The sequence below is a fragment of the Morchella importuna genome (genome assembly GCF_003444635.1).
Source record: "Morchella importuna strain M04M26 chromosome Unknown Morimp01GS020, whole genome shotgun sequence".
NCBI classification, from domain to species: domain Eukaryota; kingdom Fungi; phylum Ascomycota; class Pezizomycetes; order Pezizales; family Morchellaceae; genus Morchella; species Morchella importuna.
This window is the reverse complement of record NW_025763417.1, coordinates 103,863-118,542: the sequence shown is the minus strand read 5'-3', so window position 1 is coordinate 118,542 and position 14,680 is coordinate 103,863. Positions and strand designations below refer to the sequence as shown.

At 48.5% G+C, this 14,680-nt stretch overlaps 7 protein-coding genes across 7 annotated transcripts; 4 read left to right on the top strand and 3 right to left on the bottom strand.

Moving 5' to 3' along the window:
• Positions 1 to 32: 32 nt before the first annotated feature.
• LAJ45_06643 (uncharacterized protein) lies at positions 33 to 503 on the bottom strand (the record flags this gene model as incomplete). The annotated part of the gene is made up of 3 exons (XM_046116205.1): positions 33 to 44; positions 103 to 303; positions 387 to 503. 3 exons carry the CDS (start codon positions 501 to 503, stop codon positions 33 to 35), a joined length of 330 nt encoding a protein of 109 aa, XP_045970408.1.
• Positions 504 to 1,822: 1,319 nt separating this feature from the next.
• Positions 1,823 to 2,694, top strand: LAJ45_06642 (uncharacterized protein; the record flags this gene model as incomplete). The annotated part of the gene is made up of 3 exons (XM_046116204.1): positions 1,823 to 1,883; positions 1,961 to 2,331; positions 2,434 to 2,694. 3 exons carry the CDS (start codon positions 1,823 to 1,825, stop codon positions 2,692 to 2,694), a joined length of 693 nt encoding a protein of 230 aa, XP_045970407.1.
• A 733-nt stretch (positions 2,695 to 3,427) lies between these two features.
• On the bottom strand, positions 3,428 to 4,627 carry LAJ45_06641 (uncharacterized protein; the record flags this gene model as incomplete). The annotated part of the gene is made up of 2 exons (XM_046116203.1): positions 3,960 to 3,964; positions 4,057 to 4,627. 2 exons carry the CDS (start codon positions 4,625 to 4,627, stop codon positions 3,960 to 3,962), a joined length of 576 nt encoding a protein of 191 aa, XP_045970406.1.
• Positions 4,628 to 6,581: 1,954 nt separating this feature from the next.
• On the top strand, positions 6,582 to 7,911 carry LAJ45_06640 (uncharacterized protein; the record flags this gene model as incomplete). The annotated part of the gene is made up of 6 exons (XM_046116202.1): positions 6,582 to 7,241; positions 7,292 to 7,433; positions 7,490 to 7,526; positions 7,594 to 7,643; positions 7,811 to 7,826; positions 7,899 to 7,911. The coding sequence occupies 6 exons, from the start codon at positions 6,582 to 6,584 to the stop codon at positions 7,909 to 7,911; spliced, it is 918 nt and encodes a 305-aa protein (XP_045970405.1).
• A 26-nt stretch (positions 7,912 to 7,937) lies between these two features.
• Positions 7,938 to 9,985, bottom strand: LAJ45_06639 (uncharacterized protein; the record flags this gene model as incomplete). The annotated part of the gene is made up of 9 exons (XM_046116201.1): positions 7,938 to 7,955; positions 8,028 to 8,063; positions 8,145 to 8,194; positions 8,270 to 8,377; positions 8,457 to 8,541; positions 8,632 to 8,945; positions 9,021 to 9,294; positions 9,387 to 9,518; positions 9,623 to 9,985. 9 exons carry the CDS (start codon positions 9,983 to 9,985, stop codon positions 7,938 to 7,940), a joined length of 1,380 nt encoding a protein of 459 aa, XP_045970404.1.
• A 1,044-nt stretch (positions 9,986 to 11,029) lies between these two features.
• On the top strand, positions 11,030 to 11,993 carry LAJ45_06638 (uncharacterized protein; the record flags this gene model as incomplete). Its single annotated transcript, XM_046116200.1, has 3 exons — positions 11,030 to 11,227; positions 11,316 to 11,688; positions 11,746 to 11,993. The coding sequence occupies 3 exons, from the start codon at positions 11,030 to 11,032 to the stop codon at positions 11,991 to 11,993; spliced, it is 819 nt and encodes a 272-aa protein (XP_045970403.1).
• Positions 11,994 to 12,654: 661 nt separating this feature from the next.
• LAJ45_06637 (uncharacterized protein) lies at positions 12,655 to 14,245 on the top strand (the record flags this gene model as incomplete). Its single annotated transcript, XM_046116199.1, has 4 exons — positions 12,655 to 12,799; positions 12,867 to 13,413; positions 13,484 to 14,141; positions 14,213 to 14,245. The coding sequence occupies 4 exons, from the start codon at positions 12,655 to 12,657 to the stop codon at positions 14,243 to 14,245; spliced, it is 1,383 nt and encodes a 460-aa protein (XP_045970402.1).
• Between the last annotated feature and the right edge of the window lie 435 nt (positions 14,246 to 14,680).

The window sequence follows — 14,680 nt, the reverse complement described above, 5'->3', positions numbered from 1 at the left end:
AGCGTCTTGGGTGGTGGCCCATACGTGGTGGCTTATGTTTTCGGCTGTCTTGGACTCAGCATTGGTGTTTATGGTAGTTTTGTGGTCGATGTGATTACAAACATCTGCGAATACCTCGATATCTGGTGTTTGACGATCAAACACCCCTTTGACCCACGAGACGACAAGCCTTTGAAGGCGCATTAGATGAGAAATGGAGTTTGGTTTGCGAGAAGTCTTTGTTTGTTTGGGGCGCATGCGTTGGAGGACAGGGAGTTTTAGGATTGATTTAGGAGCACGATGAAGCAACATGAGAAGCATGACCTTTTACACGATACACATGTTAATCAGCGAGAGTACTTAGAGCTAGAAGTAATATCAAGGCTTGGCAAGGGATATTAGTATACATATTTAGTATTTAGCAGTACGTCGCAAACGCAAGGCAGATTGAGTTTCCAGATAGACTTGTAGCCGTGCGCATCTCCGTGATCAGATCGCCCTGTCTCCATGGGCAGATCATACATCGCAGTCTTGGAGCGGAGTGGTAGCGAGATTAGACGCGTAATCGGGGGGAGTGTCAGGACCCGTCCGGGGCAGGGCAGGGCAGGGTGTCAACACGAGACAGGCCTTGGTACATACGGTGAGTAGAGTAGGTTCATGTAGCTACAGGTTTGTGCATACTCTGGAGAGTAGAATAAGCCGTGCCTTTGGGGGGGGGGGGGGGGGGGCCTGGGCAGACCTTTTTGATGGAGGAGTGCGTGGCACTGGTAGGCTTAGAGGAGGGGATTTAATAATAACGTATGTCATGTGATGTCATAGCCATTGTTTATTGCTCTAGCGTAGCAGAGTCGGAGTCCCAGGCTTTTGCAAGGGACACACGATAGATAGAGTAGTAGATGTAAGTATAGTACTCTACTCCCCGGCGTGGAGTTGGTATGATATGTAGTGTAATTAAGGCAATGTCTCTCGTATCAGGAACAGGAAAGCTTCGAGCACATTCGCTACCTCCTTCCTCCCGAGCCCGGAATATTAACCCTCCGAGAGACCGGGGGGGGGGGGGGGTGTGGGGCAGGCCGAGAAAGGAGGATAGGTACTGTAGGTGCCGACATGGAGAGATAGAGAGGGAGGGATGGATGGATGGATGGGTAGTGGCAGGCGCAGTGAGATGGATGTAGAGGACAGTCAAGAAGAGTCAGTATTCATTCAGCTCTGGGAATTGATGATGTCCAGGTATGTAGGTAGAAGACTCGCAGTGACTACAGTAACAGTTGCAGTTAGTCGCAGTACCTACTCTAATGCAGCCAGGCAGCGTTCGATGCACCAGGGTCTCAGTCCCACTCCCGCTCGCGCTCCCATTGGCGCGGGGCCATTGACTCTAGTTTCTCCCTACTACACACATGGAGGGTGCATACTGGACTACTTGCACTTGCACTCACTCACTCAACCATGACAGGGCCAACGGTTAATGACGTTCCGTGATGAGTGAGCATGAAATTGTTGCAAGGGAAGGGAAGGGATCGAAGGGAAGGGATCGAAGGGAAGTAAATCTATGAGTGAGTGAGTGAGCCAGGAGTGAAAGTGTCCTCCTGGTCAGACTACTTAAGCACACGATACGGCCCTGTTTTCTGTTAATCCCTTTCTCCGAAACCTCTCCTCATCTTCATCCCCTCCTCATCCACTTATAAACCCCCATCACCACTCTGCACTCTGTCCGCCATTCCCCGGGAGTGAGCTGTTTCGACAACGGTACTTCATACAGCCAGCCATCCTATCCACCTCACCTGTCTACTACATCTTCAAACCAAACCAAAAACACCACACCTGCTCAACTACCACCGCAGCAATGGCCCCGAAGAACCCCCCCAGCAGAGAAAACATATTCCTCTTCATCCCCAACCTAATCGGTAACCCCCTCCAATCCCCTCCCCCCAATCTCCAGCGCTCCACACAGCACAGCAAACTAACCCCCCCCCCCACACAGGCTACTCACGCATCATCCTCGCTGGCGCATCCCTCTACTTCATGCCCTACCACCCGCACTACTGCACCCTCCTCTACACCGTCTCATGCCTCCTCGACGCCCTCGACGGCTACGCCGCCCGCACCTTCAACCAGTCGACAAAGTTCGGCGCCGTCCTCGACATGGTCACGGACCGCTGCACGACCGCGTGCCTCCTCTGCTTCCTCTCCGCGGCATACACGAAATGGGCAATCCTCTTCCAGGGCCTCATCAGTCTCGACCTCGCAAGCCACTACATGCACATGTATGCCACGCTCGACCGCGGCGTCAGCAGCCACAAGACGGTCGAGAAGAAGAGGAGCCGTATCTTGAATCTGTACTACTCGAATAATGTAAGTTGGTTTGTTGCTGTCACCCGCGGCGCGGAGATCTGCGCCCGCCCCCCCGGATCTTGTTTTGTGTTGGAGAAAGGAATGGCTGACGCCCCGCTGTAGAAGGTGCTGTTCACGTTCTGTGCGGCCAACGAGGTCTTCTTCCTGGCAATGTATCTGCTCTCGTTCCCGCAGTTCCAGGGCGAGGTTAGCTGGCCGTGGGTCGTGGCGGCGATCACGTTCCCCGTCTGCGCCGCGAAGCAGTGGATCAATGTCGTGCAGATGGTCAAGGCCGCGGTCTCCCTGTCGGAGGGCGATCTCGAAATGAGGGCGAAGGCTTCTGCTGCTGCTGCTGTGGCTGCGGCGCCGCCGAAGAAGTTGTAGGTGTGATATGTATGGGATGTATGGGTCGGGTCGGATTAGATTGGTTTTTGGAGGGCATTGGTTTTTCATCTTTCTCTTTCTCTTTTGCGCACGCTTGCGGGGCGCTTTGTATTCTTGTTGTCTTCTTTTTGTGTTTCGTTTGTTTTGGCCATCTGGGAGATACAAAAGTCGGCGTTGGGAAATGTCATTTTATTTAGTCACCGTACGTATGCATCACTGCTGGTTTCCCTGAAGCCTGCGCACTGACAGACAGAACGAGGGCATAGGGATAATAAATAATACTTCTTATTAATAAATGCTGGTTTTGGACTGCTGCTGTTTGTTGGTTTATATTCGCTCGGGGGCCCACTCCCGACTGCGTTGATGGGCGACACTGGTCATTATAGGAGAGCTTATGAAGGATTGGAGGGCTTGTTACTACTAGATTGACAAACCTGGAGGAGGCATTGGTGCTATGCACCATAGGAGGTTGCGTTTCTCAGAGATGAGTAGTCAATGATCAAGTTGATTTTATGGCACTTGTGAGTGAAGATCCAAATATATCGTAACATTAACTAGTGTCTAGGGATATTCATATAATCCAACAGTTTTTATTAAAGAAAGTAAAATATGGTAAAACATTATCAATGAGACAATATCAGGAAATAAAAAAAAAAAAAAAAAAACCGACGCTACCACTCCATATACGATCCCAATTTATACCTCCCCTACCTACACATACGAGCAGCACCGTCTATTTTCCATTCCGGTTCTCTACTTGGCTAGACAAGTTCTTCACCAGGTCCATCGTGGACTTCAGGCCAGTTGCGCCCTCGACCGCATCCTTTACCGGCAGAGCATCCAGACCAAGGGCCTCGGCCTCTCTCTTGTCCAGCGCCTCCTTGGGAGACTTGACCTTGCCACCGGGGAACTTTGTGTTCTTGATCTTGATCTTCCTCTCGGCCTTGTCCTCGACCTTGTTCAGCTCGCCGTCAATCTTGGCGTCCGCCGCTTTTCGGAGGCCCTGTCTGAAATCGCCCTCCGGAGCAGCGTCGGCCTCGGCCTCACGCTTCGAGGTGACACCGCGGATATCGGCCACGACGGCGGCCATCTTCTTGATCTGGGCAAGCGGGTCCTCGCCTCTGGGGGAGATACCGCCGAGGCCGCCATCCAGAAGACCGCCAACGATGGGGAGGTCGAGTCCACGCTTTCCGCTCTGCTTGCCGAAGGCCTTGAGTAGCGTTGTGGCCACACCTGGGACCTCGCCCAGGGCCTCAAATGCTGGATCACGCTTTGCTTTGCTACCACCGAGGCCACCGCCCAGATTACCCAGGATTCCCAAAACGCCAGTGAGACCATCGAGTTGACGCTTCACTTTCCCACCCGTCAAGCCGCCCAGCAGCGGCAGCGATGAAAGAAGATTAGCCTCCCTCTTGGCCTTGTGCCCCACATTGACCACCCCGCTCGAGCCCATGTCCGGCATGCTCGAGGCCACGTCCGGCATGGTCGCGAGCGTAGGGAACAACGTCCTCTTGACTCGCCCCATGAGGCCGCTACTCATAAGAGGGCCTACAACAGGTAGTCCTTCCAGCAGGGCCCATCTCTTCTTTACCGCGACATCACGGCCGCCCAGGCCGCCCAGGCCGCCGACAACTGGGAGGCCGGAGAGCCCGGAGGTGACAGAGCCGAGGCCGGACATAGCGGCGCCCATCCCAGTCTTCATGCCGTCGTCGGCGTTAATCTGGGGAGGCTTGGCGAGGGCTTGCATCGCAGGGTCGACGGGCTCGGGGACACTAGCGGCAGAGGGGGTGGCTGTGGCGGAAGGGACGGCGTCGAGCGTGGGGGTGGGGGAGACATTGAAGCGGTCCATTTGCTCGTTGCCTTCTTGGGGGATGGGGGAAGTGAGGGCGGGGAGGGCCAGGGCGAGGAGGAGAAGGACTGGACTGGAGCGCATGGCTGCGGTAAAAGAGTGTGGTGTAGTTGGAAAAAATGGACTAGGGATAAATTGGTAGTGAGTGAGTGGACGGATGAATGAGTGTATGTCGCAGGGTGAAGAAGAGGAAGGGGAACAAACTGGGGGCGGAGGAAGGAAGGATATAAACTAGCTCCTATCGATGATCCGTGTGTGGTGTTGTTGTCGATTTTGATATAGAGATGGGGATGGTTCGAAATAGCTGCACGGAGGGAAGAAGAAACAAGACAAATTGCAAGTGATACCGCTGCTGTTATATGCAAGGAGAGGAATGCAGCGGGCTGGTTTAGTTTGAGGGGAGCGGAGGGGGGAAGAGGCTGGTGAAGGGGGGTAAAATTATCATTGACCTCCTTACATCCACGATCCGCTCCTCCTGGAGGGAGGTTTGTCATTCATTCTTGGCGACAGGAATGATGCGAATATGTTGATTTTCACAAGTAGATGGGTGCTGTAGCTCATTGCTGTGCCGATCAGTTGCGAAGTAAGCAAGGGGTGTCAATGATTCCAAAATCTTCGGAGCTGTCTCGAAACGTTTGGTTCGCGGTGAGACGCAATTTGTTTCTCAGCAAAGGGTATATGTTTCCCAAACATCCCTCCTTGATGGCCGGGGGCGAAATGAGAGGGGGTTCGGTATCCTCCTGAGTTCCGTCCAACTTGACATGTTGATAAGCCCCGGTTTACTAGAGGGAGGGAAGGAGAGAAGGAAGGAGGGAGGGAGGTTGGCGCTTTTATGTATATGAGTGCCTGGGAGGACGGTCCAGGCCACGGTTGAGGTGCTTTCTGCTTCCTTGGTGGTTTAAGAGGGTAGCTTGCATCGGAGGTTTTACAGGGAGCAGCGATCGCATATACATATACACTTGCGTAGTGTATAGTTCTTAGCATCTCTTTGGCCCTACCGTGGTCTGCTTTTATTTGTTTATGTTCGGATCGCGACTTTATAAGAGGCTGACGAGAATCGAATTGTCTGATTGAATTAATTATCAACGAGACAAGAAGGAACAGGCTCATTTTATAGGGAACAAAGACGTGATAAATAAACACGTATCGTCAAGCCACGAACCAAACTCGTTGGCTTGACACAGTACTCATGACAGTTAGCAGTTGACACAATACTCATGACAGTTAACAATTGACACAGTAATAATGGCAGATATCAGACTGTACAAACAACAGACAATAAGGGTTTTGGCATGGAGGAAAGCTCGGAAATGTGGCCGTTTAAGCTTAAGAATGCCACACCCCTTCAAACCTTAGTTGACAGAATTCAAACATGGAGAGATATGAGATGAAAGGCTCTCGGCCCGCAATCCGGATGTCCGTAGGCTTGTGTCTGTGCCCGTCTGGCTTGGCGCATCTATTATTTGCATCCCCATGGGTGTTAGTCTCTGTTTTGATTGGTGGTGTTGTTGCTCCTTAAGAGGGAAGGGGTGAGCTACTAATCTGCGTTCAGGAAATAGTGTGCACGTGCCCGCTAGTGCAGATTTTGTAACTCTAGACAGCTCAGTTTCAGAGAGTTCATTATGAGTTTAGAGAGAAAGAAATTCTAGTTTATCCCTCAATCCATTTTGGCATTGGATGAAGTTTTGTGTGATAAGATATGAAATCACCAATAATGTCTGAAGTTACTGTCGATCACTTACCTTTCTGGTTATTAAAAAAAAAAGCCGGTGCTTTGCAGAAGAGCTCCTCCATAACCGGAGTCCATATAGCAATCCGATCCAGTGAGATCCGTTCTGTTAAGCACCTGTAGATACCGAGCCCCAAAGCCGAGTTCAGACCATCTCTTGCTATCCTAGTGCGTGCATCCATTATCATTGACCCCCGGACGCTCTTCATTGGAGCGCCTTGTCCTCCACCGTCTGTAATATAACCCCGCCCGCCCGCCCACCGCACCTCCTCCAACTAACATCTCCCACCAATATCCCCCGCCACCGCAATGCCCCTCCCAACCCCCGCCGAATCCCTCCGCCTCGCGTGCCGCACAAACACACACACAACCTCCACCTCCCTCCTTACCCCCACAATCCAAGCCAACCTCCTCGTCCTCCCCTCCCGCCACGCCGCCTCCTTCCGTGCCCTTTGCGCCCGCAACCCTGTCTCCTGCCCCCTCCTCTGGACTACCCCTCCTGGCACCCCCACAACCCCCCTCGCCCCAACCGCCGACCTCCGCACCGACCTGCCCAAATACAACATCTACCTCGACGGCATCCTCCAGACCCCTGAGGGCGTACTAGACATCAAGAACGAGTGGTCGCCCGACCACGTCGGTTTCCTTATCGGCTGCTCGTTCTCGTTCGAGACGGCGCTGGAGCGCGCCGGACTGCCGCCGAGACACACGCTGTGCACGCCGCCGCGGACGGTGCCCATGTTCCGGACTACGGTGCCGCTGTGTCCCGCGGGGGTATTTACGGGCGGGGTGATGGTCGTGTCGATGCGTTCGTATCCGCCGGGGCGGGTGGAGGAGGTGCGTGACATCACGCGGCGGTTTGGGAGGCAGCATGGCGAGCCTGTTGCGTGGGGGTGGGAGGGCGCGGAGACGCTGGGGGTGGCAGAGAAGATGCGGGAGGGCAGGGTGGATTTTGGGGAGTGGGTGGAGGTGGGGAGGGGGAGGTGCCGGTGTTTTGGGGGTGTGGGGTCACGCCGCAGGTGGCTGTTATGGAAAGTGGGATTGGGGGCGTGGTGTTGAGCCATTTCCCGGGGTGCATGTTTGTGAGTGATGTGCTGGCGGAGGATGAGGCGGAGCTGGAGTCGGTGGTTAAGGCTTTGGATGTTGTGGAGGAGGTGGGAAGTGGGGGCGCGGATTAGCTATATATCGTATCAAGGTTTATGTATGAAACTGTCGAGTGATCACTTGTGAATACATTCCTCATATACCCACCAGGTAGTGTTCATATAGCTACTTAAGATTGCCACAAATTGCGTATATAATAGGCTTACAAGTCAAGTAGGATTTTAGCTACCCCCGGGTGGTGGTGTGCCGGGGCGGGGGTACGAACGTGTAGGTAGATTGAATCTGCTCTTTGATCAATTGACCTTTTGATCAATTGACTTTTTGGTTGTTGACAATATACTCGTGCCTGGGATGGAACGTATATAAAACCTGGAATCCGAGTTTTACGAAACGCAACAGACACACTTTTCTGATGTTCTGTATTACATACAAAGACTCGTTATATTACAGGTATCGATATCCCCAACACCAAATAGCGCAACATATATTGTTCACGAGTTTATATCATAATGATTATAATAGTCATTGTTGTTGACCATTCTTGCGATTCGAAGCAAGGTTTTATGATTCATCATCCCACTAAGACACACACGTATATCAGTAAGTGTGATTCACCGGCCGTAGCAACGTTAGTATGATCAAGTAACTTACTTCTTGAGAGATTGCACCAATGAGGAGTTTTGTAACCTAGTGGTATTGATCCAGGTTAGCACATGGGGCTGGGGGATCTGGAGGATACTAAGAAGATGGGGGACGTAGAATTCATACCTCATGGAATGACTGGGTCCGGTTGAGAATAGATGCAAGATCAACATGCGCTGTAGCGAAATTGCGATTAATGACAATTGTACAACTGAAGGCCAGGATCGTAGTCGGTCATGCACTGTACATACCTCGCTGACAATCGATATGTACCCCCAAGTCCTTGTGGTCGTCAAGTTCCTGAAGCAAGTCTTTTGCGCCTTGGTCATCTCCGATACGGCAAAACTTGAATGAGACAGCTATATAAAGAAGAAAGAATGGTACATTAGGATCAGTCGCTGTTAAAAATTGCAAAAAAGGAAGAAAAGAAAAACGAACCGTATTCTCCCGTAGCAAAGTTTTTGCAGAAGGAGTAAACATCGGTGAGTACATCGAACAAAACATTCTTCCTTTCGCCTTGTATCTAAACGGTCGGGCCGCAGGTTTAGTCAGCTAGTGGACTAACCATAGAGATATAAGGAAATAAACACAACATAACTAGGACATCACTTACCTCTCCATCTGTTATAATCATTACAAGAAGAGGCCTCGGCATCTTTGAGGAGACCAAATCGATCAAAATCTTCTTTTTAAGCTGGGTTCCTATCCTTGTCATGCCGCTGTAAGAGTGATTATGGAGTAGCTTCTCTACTTCAGCACTATCGACATAGTCACTGCCTTTCCTGCTATTTAGGAACCGTATCCTTCGTATTTTACCATTCATACCCTCACCGGCGAAGGAATATATATGGGAGATTGCTTTCAGGAAGTCGACAAGAACCTGGATTCGTTTACCTTGTTCCACCCACTGCATCGACGTACTATCATCTGTTGGATTAAGTAAACAAGTCAGCCTTTAATTAAATCAGCAAGAACAGTCTCCGGTAGGGGGTTTATTATTACCAATGAGAATAGCAAGGTCATACAAAGTGAGCAATGCCACTTCCGAAGCAGATTCCTCCTTTTCCGCGTTCAGTTCTTTAATCAACTTCCTGGCTTGGATGGTGTATGGACGGAGAGATTCCTTGAGGTCAGCACCGTTGCGGGTGAAAAACGCTTCAAGTCCCCTATCCTCAATATGGTCAAGGAATTTGTTGAGGTATGGATCGTTGTCGTAGTCGTAATTGTCGACATCGTCTCCGTCGTATATATCATTGGCAGGCGCTGGTATAGGTCTCTTTTACATTTTCAATTAAAGGTTAGCCATTTGAGGATGTACGTCGAATTCAACGTAATGAGTAGAAATGGGAAAGCGTCGCTGATACGTACAATCCTACCAGTGATTTCATATTCTACGCCTCCATCTACATATACACCATCACCTGCCTCTGTAACCAGCATCTCTAGGGTCTTCTTGTCATCGTTTTCAATTGACTTGGAGGCCCCGCGCTCTACCAACTCCTTTACCATTTCCAGGTCATTATTCCTAACCGCTTTAAACAACGGCGTCTCGCCTCGGGCATCTCTAGGATCGACAGGTATATCCTCGTAAATAGCAATCTTACTACCTCAAAGTGTCTCTTTTGAACGGCAATGTGAAGTACGCTAGTTTTGCATGTGCAACATTCGACTAGCGGTGATGCCCCACTCTGCAGGAGCGCATTGACAATTTCATCCTCACCCTTGCTGGCCGCTATCCATAAAGGTGTTCGTCCATGGGAGTCTTTGAATTCAACCTCTGGCTTGTGCTTGAGAAGAGCTTTAACGATGTTGTTGTATCCTGCTCTAGTCGCATGGTAGAGGGACGACCACTCATGATCATCCGTGGATTTTTCGGACGCGCATGAGGGATGGGATTCAATAAATCCGATAAGGTCTTCTTCCTTGGGATCATCGGCTTCGAAGAACTCGAAATAACTCTCCGTCATATCGTAGGGAGCTTCTGGTCACCTAGGGCCTAGGCTATAGTAGGTTATGGAGATATGAGATAGATTTTTGGTTTAACTATGATCGTACGTGGCCTTTGAGTTTGAGTAAGTGGGGGTGAATTTAGTATCAAGAATCCCATAGAACGGGATTAGCACTAGGTATTGATATATTATCTTCCAAGCTACGAATTTTCAGAGCCGCATTTCTGATTTAAACTGCGGCTAGAACTTTGAGAAAACAGATGCTGGCAATAGGTATTGCGCGCGCGCAGGTAAGTATTCGTTGCAGCCGTGTGCCATGCGCCATGCAATGTACAGCAAATCGGGTTTTCATAATGTCGGGCGGGACTTGGGTCATTCTCCAATAAATATTAAAAATGACTGGATCCACGTTTTTAAATATTCGATTAACTGATCATGTATCTACAGTAGCTTCGTTTTTAAAAACCATAGTAAAGATGACAACATAATGCAAAATGACCAAGCATCTTCCCCGCAATTGAGATATTTTCATGCATGGGAAGTACCCCGCTTTCGACATTTCCCTACTTGTTCTCGAATGTGTTTGGCTTCGCGCTTTGTGTCTAGATTGTGTAACACCGAGATTTTAAATTTGAGGTGGGGTTCTGTTATGCATGGTTGATAAGGTACATAAGTGGGTCAGCGGCGCGTGGCTACATATATGCAGACTGCGCACGACCTGATCTGTGGACCAATGATACTTTCACCGGTTATTATTGAAGGCCTGTTAAAATCTACGTTTGTATCGATCAGGGTCACTTGATAAAGGATTACCTACCTACCTTATCTTGAGTGACTCTGTAGGACGCCGAGTACTGTCGTGTATACCGAGTGCCGGCGGGTTCTATTGGGTCGCGTGTGGTGCAATCAATCATTATTGTAAGTACATACCTCATAAGATACACGAATACTTCTAATGTAGCTAATTAAATATTTTACAAATGTGTGTCACTATGTAGACCATAAACACCGAGCTTGATATCGCGCGATACAGTCCACCCCAAAAGACAACTTACACACGCCATGGGCGACCTCATCACCCGTTATCTTGGAGCCCTCTCTGCAATACAAATTGAGCGCGGAAAGGTTGTCCATTACATCTATCAACTCGAGGATGGGAATCTCATAAAAAAGTCCTTCTTCCAAGACTGGTCACTTCCGGATTTCATTGGGCCAGCAAGACCAGGTGCATCCGTCGCGCATTATCTCGACGATTCAAAGGTTCGGAGATCACCTCTAAGCTTTATGATATGCTTACTTGGTTCTTTCCCTCTTTGTTAGCAGTCGCTGACTGAATGGATGTGAAAAGGAGATTGTGGTTTCTTTAAACGAATCAAACGTTCTACAGGATTATCAATTTGATATAGACGAGGAGGAATGGACATTGGGAGGTTTATCGGATTTGAACTACGTAGCGACTCCCGGCACTAAGCTATCCATTACGAAACATGAGGAAACCTTACATCTTTACTATCAGAAAGAGTCTGGAACGATCCAGGAGCTAGTTCTGCCTGTTTCAAGCAACGAGGCCACATGGAAGGCTTCAGAAGAACTTTCGGTGGCTAATCCGCTCAAGGACACAAGTATCTCCGCTGTTAATCTAGCTGGTACCATACATGTTTTTTATGTAAATCTTGATAGATGTATTCATCGGTGTTCTTACGAGGGAAATAGTTGGCAAGGTACGTGGAAGGGCCATATATATGTATCTGGGAATAACATCTAATTGCATATATTAGACAACAATACCGGTGGACTCGAGGATGAAAGTCTTCCGATCCGGATTGCCGCCTCGATTCAAAAAGATAGACTCGAAGTATTTTATAAGACAGAAATGGGAGATATAGTGGCCCTGGAAGAAGGAGTAGGTCGAAGAAAAATTGGGACTGTGGGAGCTGATGGTGCATTTATGAGTGCTATTGGGGGAGATCGAGAGGAACGGTTCGCGGCGGGTGTAGTGGACTCCCGAATATGTGTAATTACTTGATATTATTGCTCTACCCTTGTGCACTCACACGTTAGAATCTAGAAAACATACATGTAACATGACGTACGGATCACATAGATGTACCTACATGTAAGTACAGATATCCCGGGAGAGCTGAGTACTTGATGTAGAACATGTATTCCTGTAACTGTGACCCACTGGAATGTTAAATTATCAATCTCACCCATCAAAACATATGGAGGGAGGCTTTGTACTGCCTCGCGCTGCATGCAGCTTGATACTACCTGAGTAGTTGTGCCGATTCACGATTGTTTGCTTGTGTGAAACACATATTCCCCACGTGCACAAATGTACCTTAAGAGCTGCGCACGACAGCAAATGTAGTTTGTAGGTACATACATACATATGTAGGAACATACAGGTATATTACACGAACTGCCGTGGGGGCCTGAAATGTGCGTGACCGGGAACCGAATCAAAGAAAGACCCACAAATCCTCCAAGCACAATCAATCCTACTCATATGATTGAATCAACGGCATGGTGCTAATTGCTCTTTAAAGCTTTATATAGGACACCCCCAGACCCCAACATACTAGCAGCTACGTTGAGGATATTTGATCGAGCACGTATCAAGATCGTCATATACCATTCCCAAGGCACAGCCGAGCAGCATATATAATTTTAATTATATACATACAATGCCCTGGGCCGAGCCTGAACCATATGAGAAGCCAACAGAAGTTGTTCGGGCAGAGAATTTTGTGCCGGGGAGTTTTCTGGTTGATACCTTAGGTCCTCTCAGGTGGACCTGTCGGTTGAAGATCTTCTTTGATGATAGCCAGAGTACGTTCTTAGATGCCGCGTGTCCCAACTTGATATTGCTTACTGATACACTTTCCATTATATGCAGATTACGCACGAGGAAGTGGCTTTCTCGTTAACTTGCCCGCCGGAAGTAAAAAGGACTTGATAATGACAGCAGGTCATAATCTTGTCAACAGTGAGGGAAAATATGCAAAGTCTATTGAAATATTGTTTGGAGGAGTTGCCGGTAGTAGCATTGGCTCCGAGGAAATTGTAGTAAGTAAAGATAAAGACGAGTATTTCGCCTCACGAAGTTACGAGAAAGATCCCACCGAAAATAATGCTGTAAACGACTATGGGTGCATATTGCTTCAAAAGAGGGCCGGTAGTTCGCCTCGAGTGGGATTTAGTTACAGTGCCGTCATGGAGGGAGATTCGATACTCGAGAAAGAAGCAACGGTCTATGGCTATCCAGCCCGGAATCACGACGGATCCATCATACCGACGGACATAGCCCTGAACGCTATGGGAAAAATCACAAAGATCGACTTAAACGGGAAACAACTACAGTATCTGATTACCACTGAAAAAGGACATAGCGGTGGTCCGGTTTGTGTCAGAAAAGAAGATTACTACACCGCAATTGGAATACAGTAAGAATATTCCAAAAGAATAGAACTATACCATATGCATATGTATAATTGGCTAATATATATTCACAAGTAACTACGCAGGAAAGCCAGGCACGAACGGAAACTGCGGGTCAATTCTCACATGCGCTATCATCTTCGAAATGCTTGAACATTGTTACGGAAGGACATCTATCGAGCTTTATCTGCCAAAATCCATGGGATCGAGCTCAGAAGCGCAAAGAAACAGCAACATCTTTTTGAAGATAGCTCCTGGACGTCGATCTAGAGTACTTGCACAACATGGCAAGGACAAATATACAGAGCTGAACCTGATTCCAGTTGAAACATACCCAGTGGCACTTATAGGATCCGGAAAAGAGACTCAGATTCCGAAGTATATTATTGCTACTCCTCACCGAAAACCATATACCGTTCTCGAGTTCTGTACGGACTCGCAGAATCAAATAGGAGAGCCGCCGGGATTAGGAATGGTGATTAGTTCCATGGAAGAAGACCTCATGCACGGCCGACCGACGAAGAGGAATCTTGTGGAACTGAGGAAGGCATCCACTCCGCGCAATGAGACGGTTTGGACAGTTAACACCCTTGGAACACCAAGATACACTCTGAGGGTCCCAAAACAGAAAGAACTCAAGTCGACAAAATCAGATTACAATTGCGACTGTATGGCATCAACTGAAATCCCGAGAGTTGAACTAGTGAGAGAAACAACCCCGGACGCAGGAAAGGTATGAAGTGAATTGGATCTATGTTCATTCTAAAATGATTATTAAAGCATACTGACTGTACATGTAAGCAGTACAACAAGTTTTTCGTGAACGGAATAGAGTAGTTGTTAAGAGGAAGTGGAGTTCACAATACGTTTTCAATGTGTTGCCGGTAATTTCCTTACCATCCATTTTTTTTAAAAGAAATATCAGCTGTCCCTAGCTTGGCTCTGTGTTATTTGACATGCAGTTATATACATAGTATGTGATATACATGTAAGAAGGCTTAAGGGAGAGTTGGTGGTCATGGTAACGTGGTACTAACTTTGAATAAGTTTCAAGCCCAGCAGATATTGTGGTTTGTGTCTTTCTTCCGTGTGCTTAGCCAATGCATTCAATTCGTGACCATGTCCCAGGTGAGATAGGAAAAACCATCTTATCGGCAGAGAAGAATTACGTACAAAACCAATTATCTACGATCGATCGCAAGAGCCCTATGTTTTCGATGTGAGATACCTGTGTATCTACATATAGTTTCCCAAGATTTCAAAGTGCGCAGA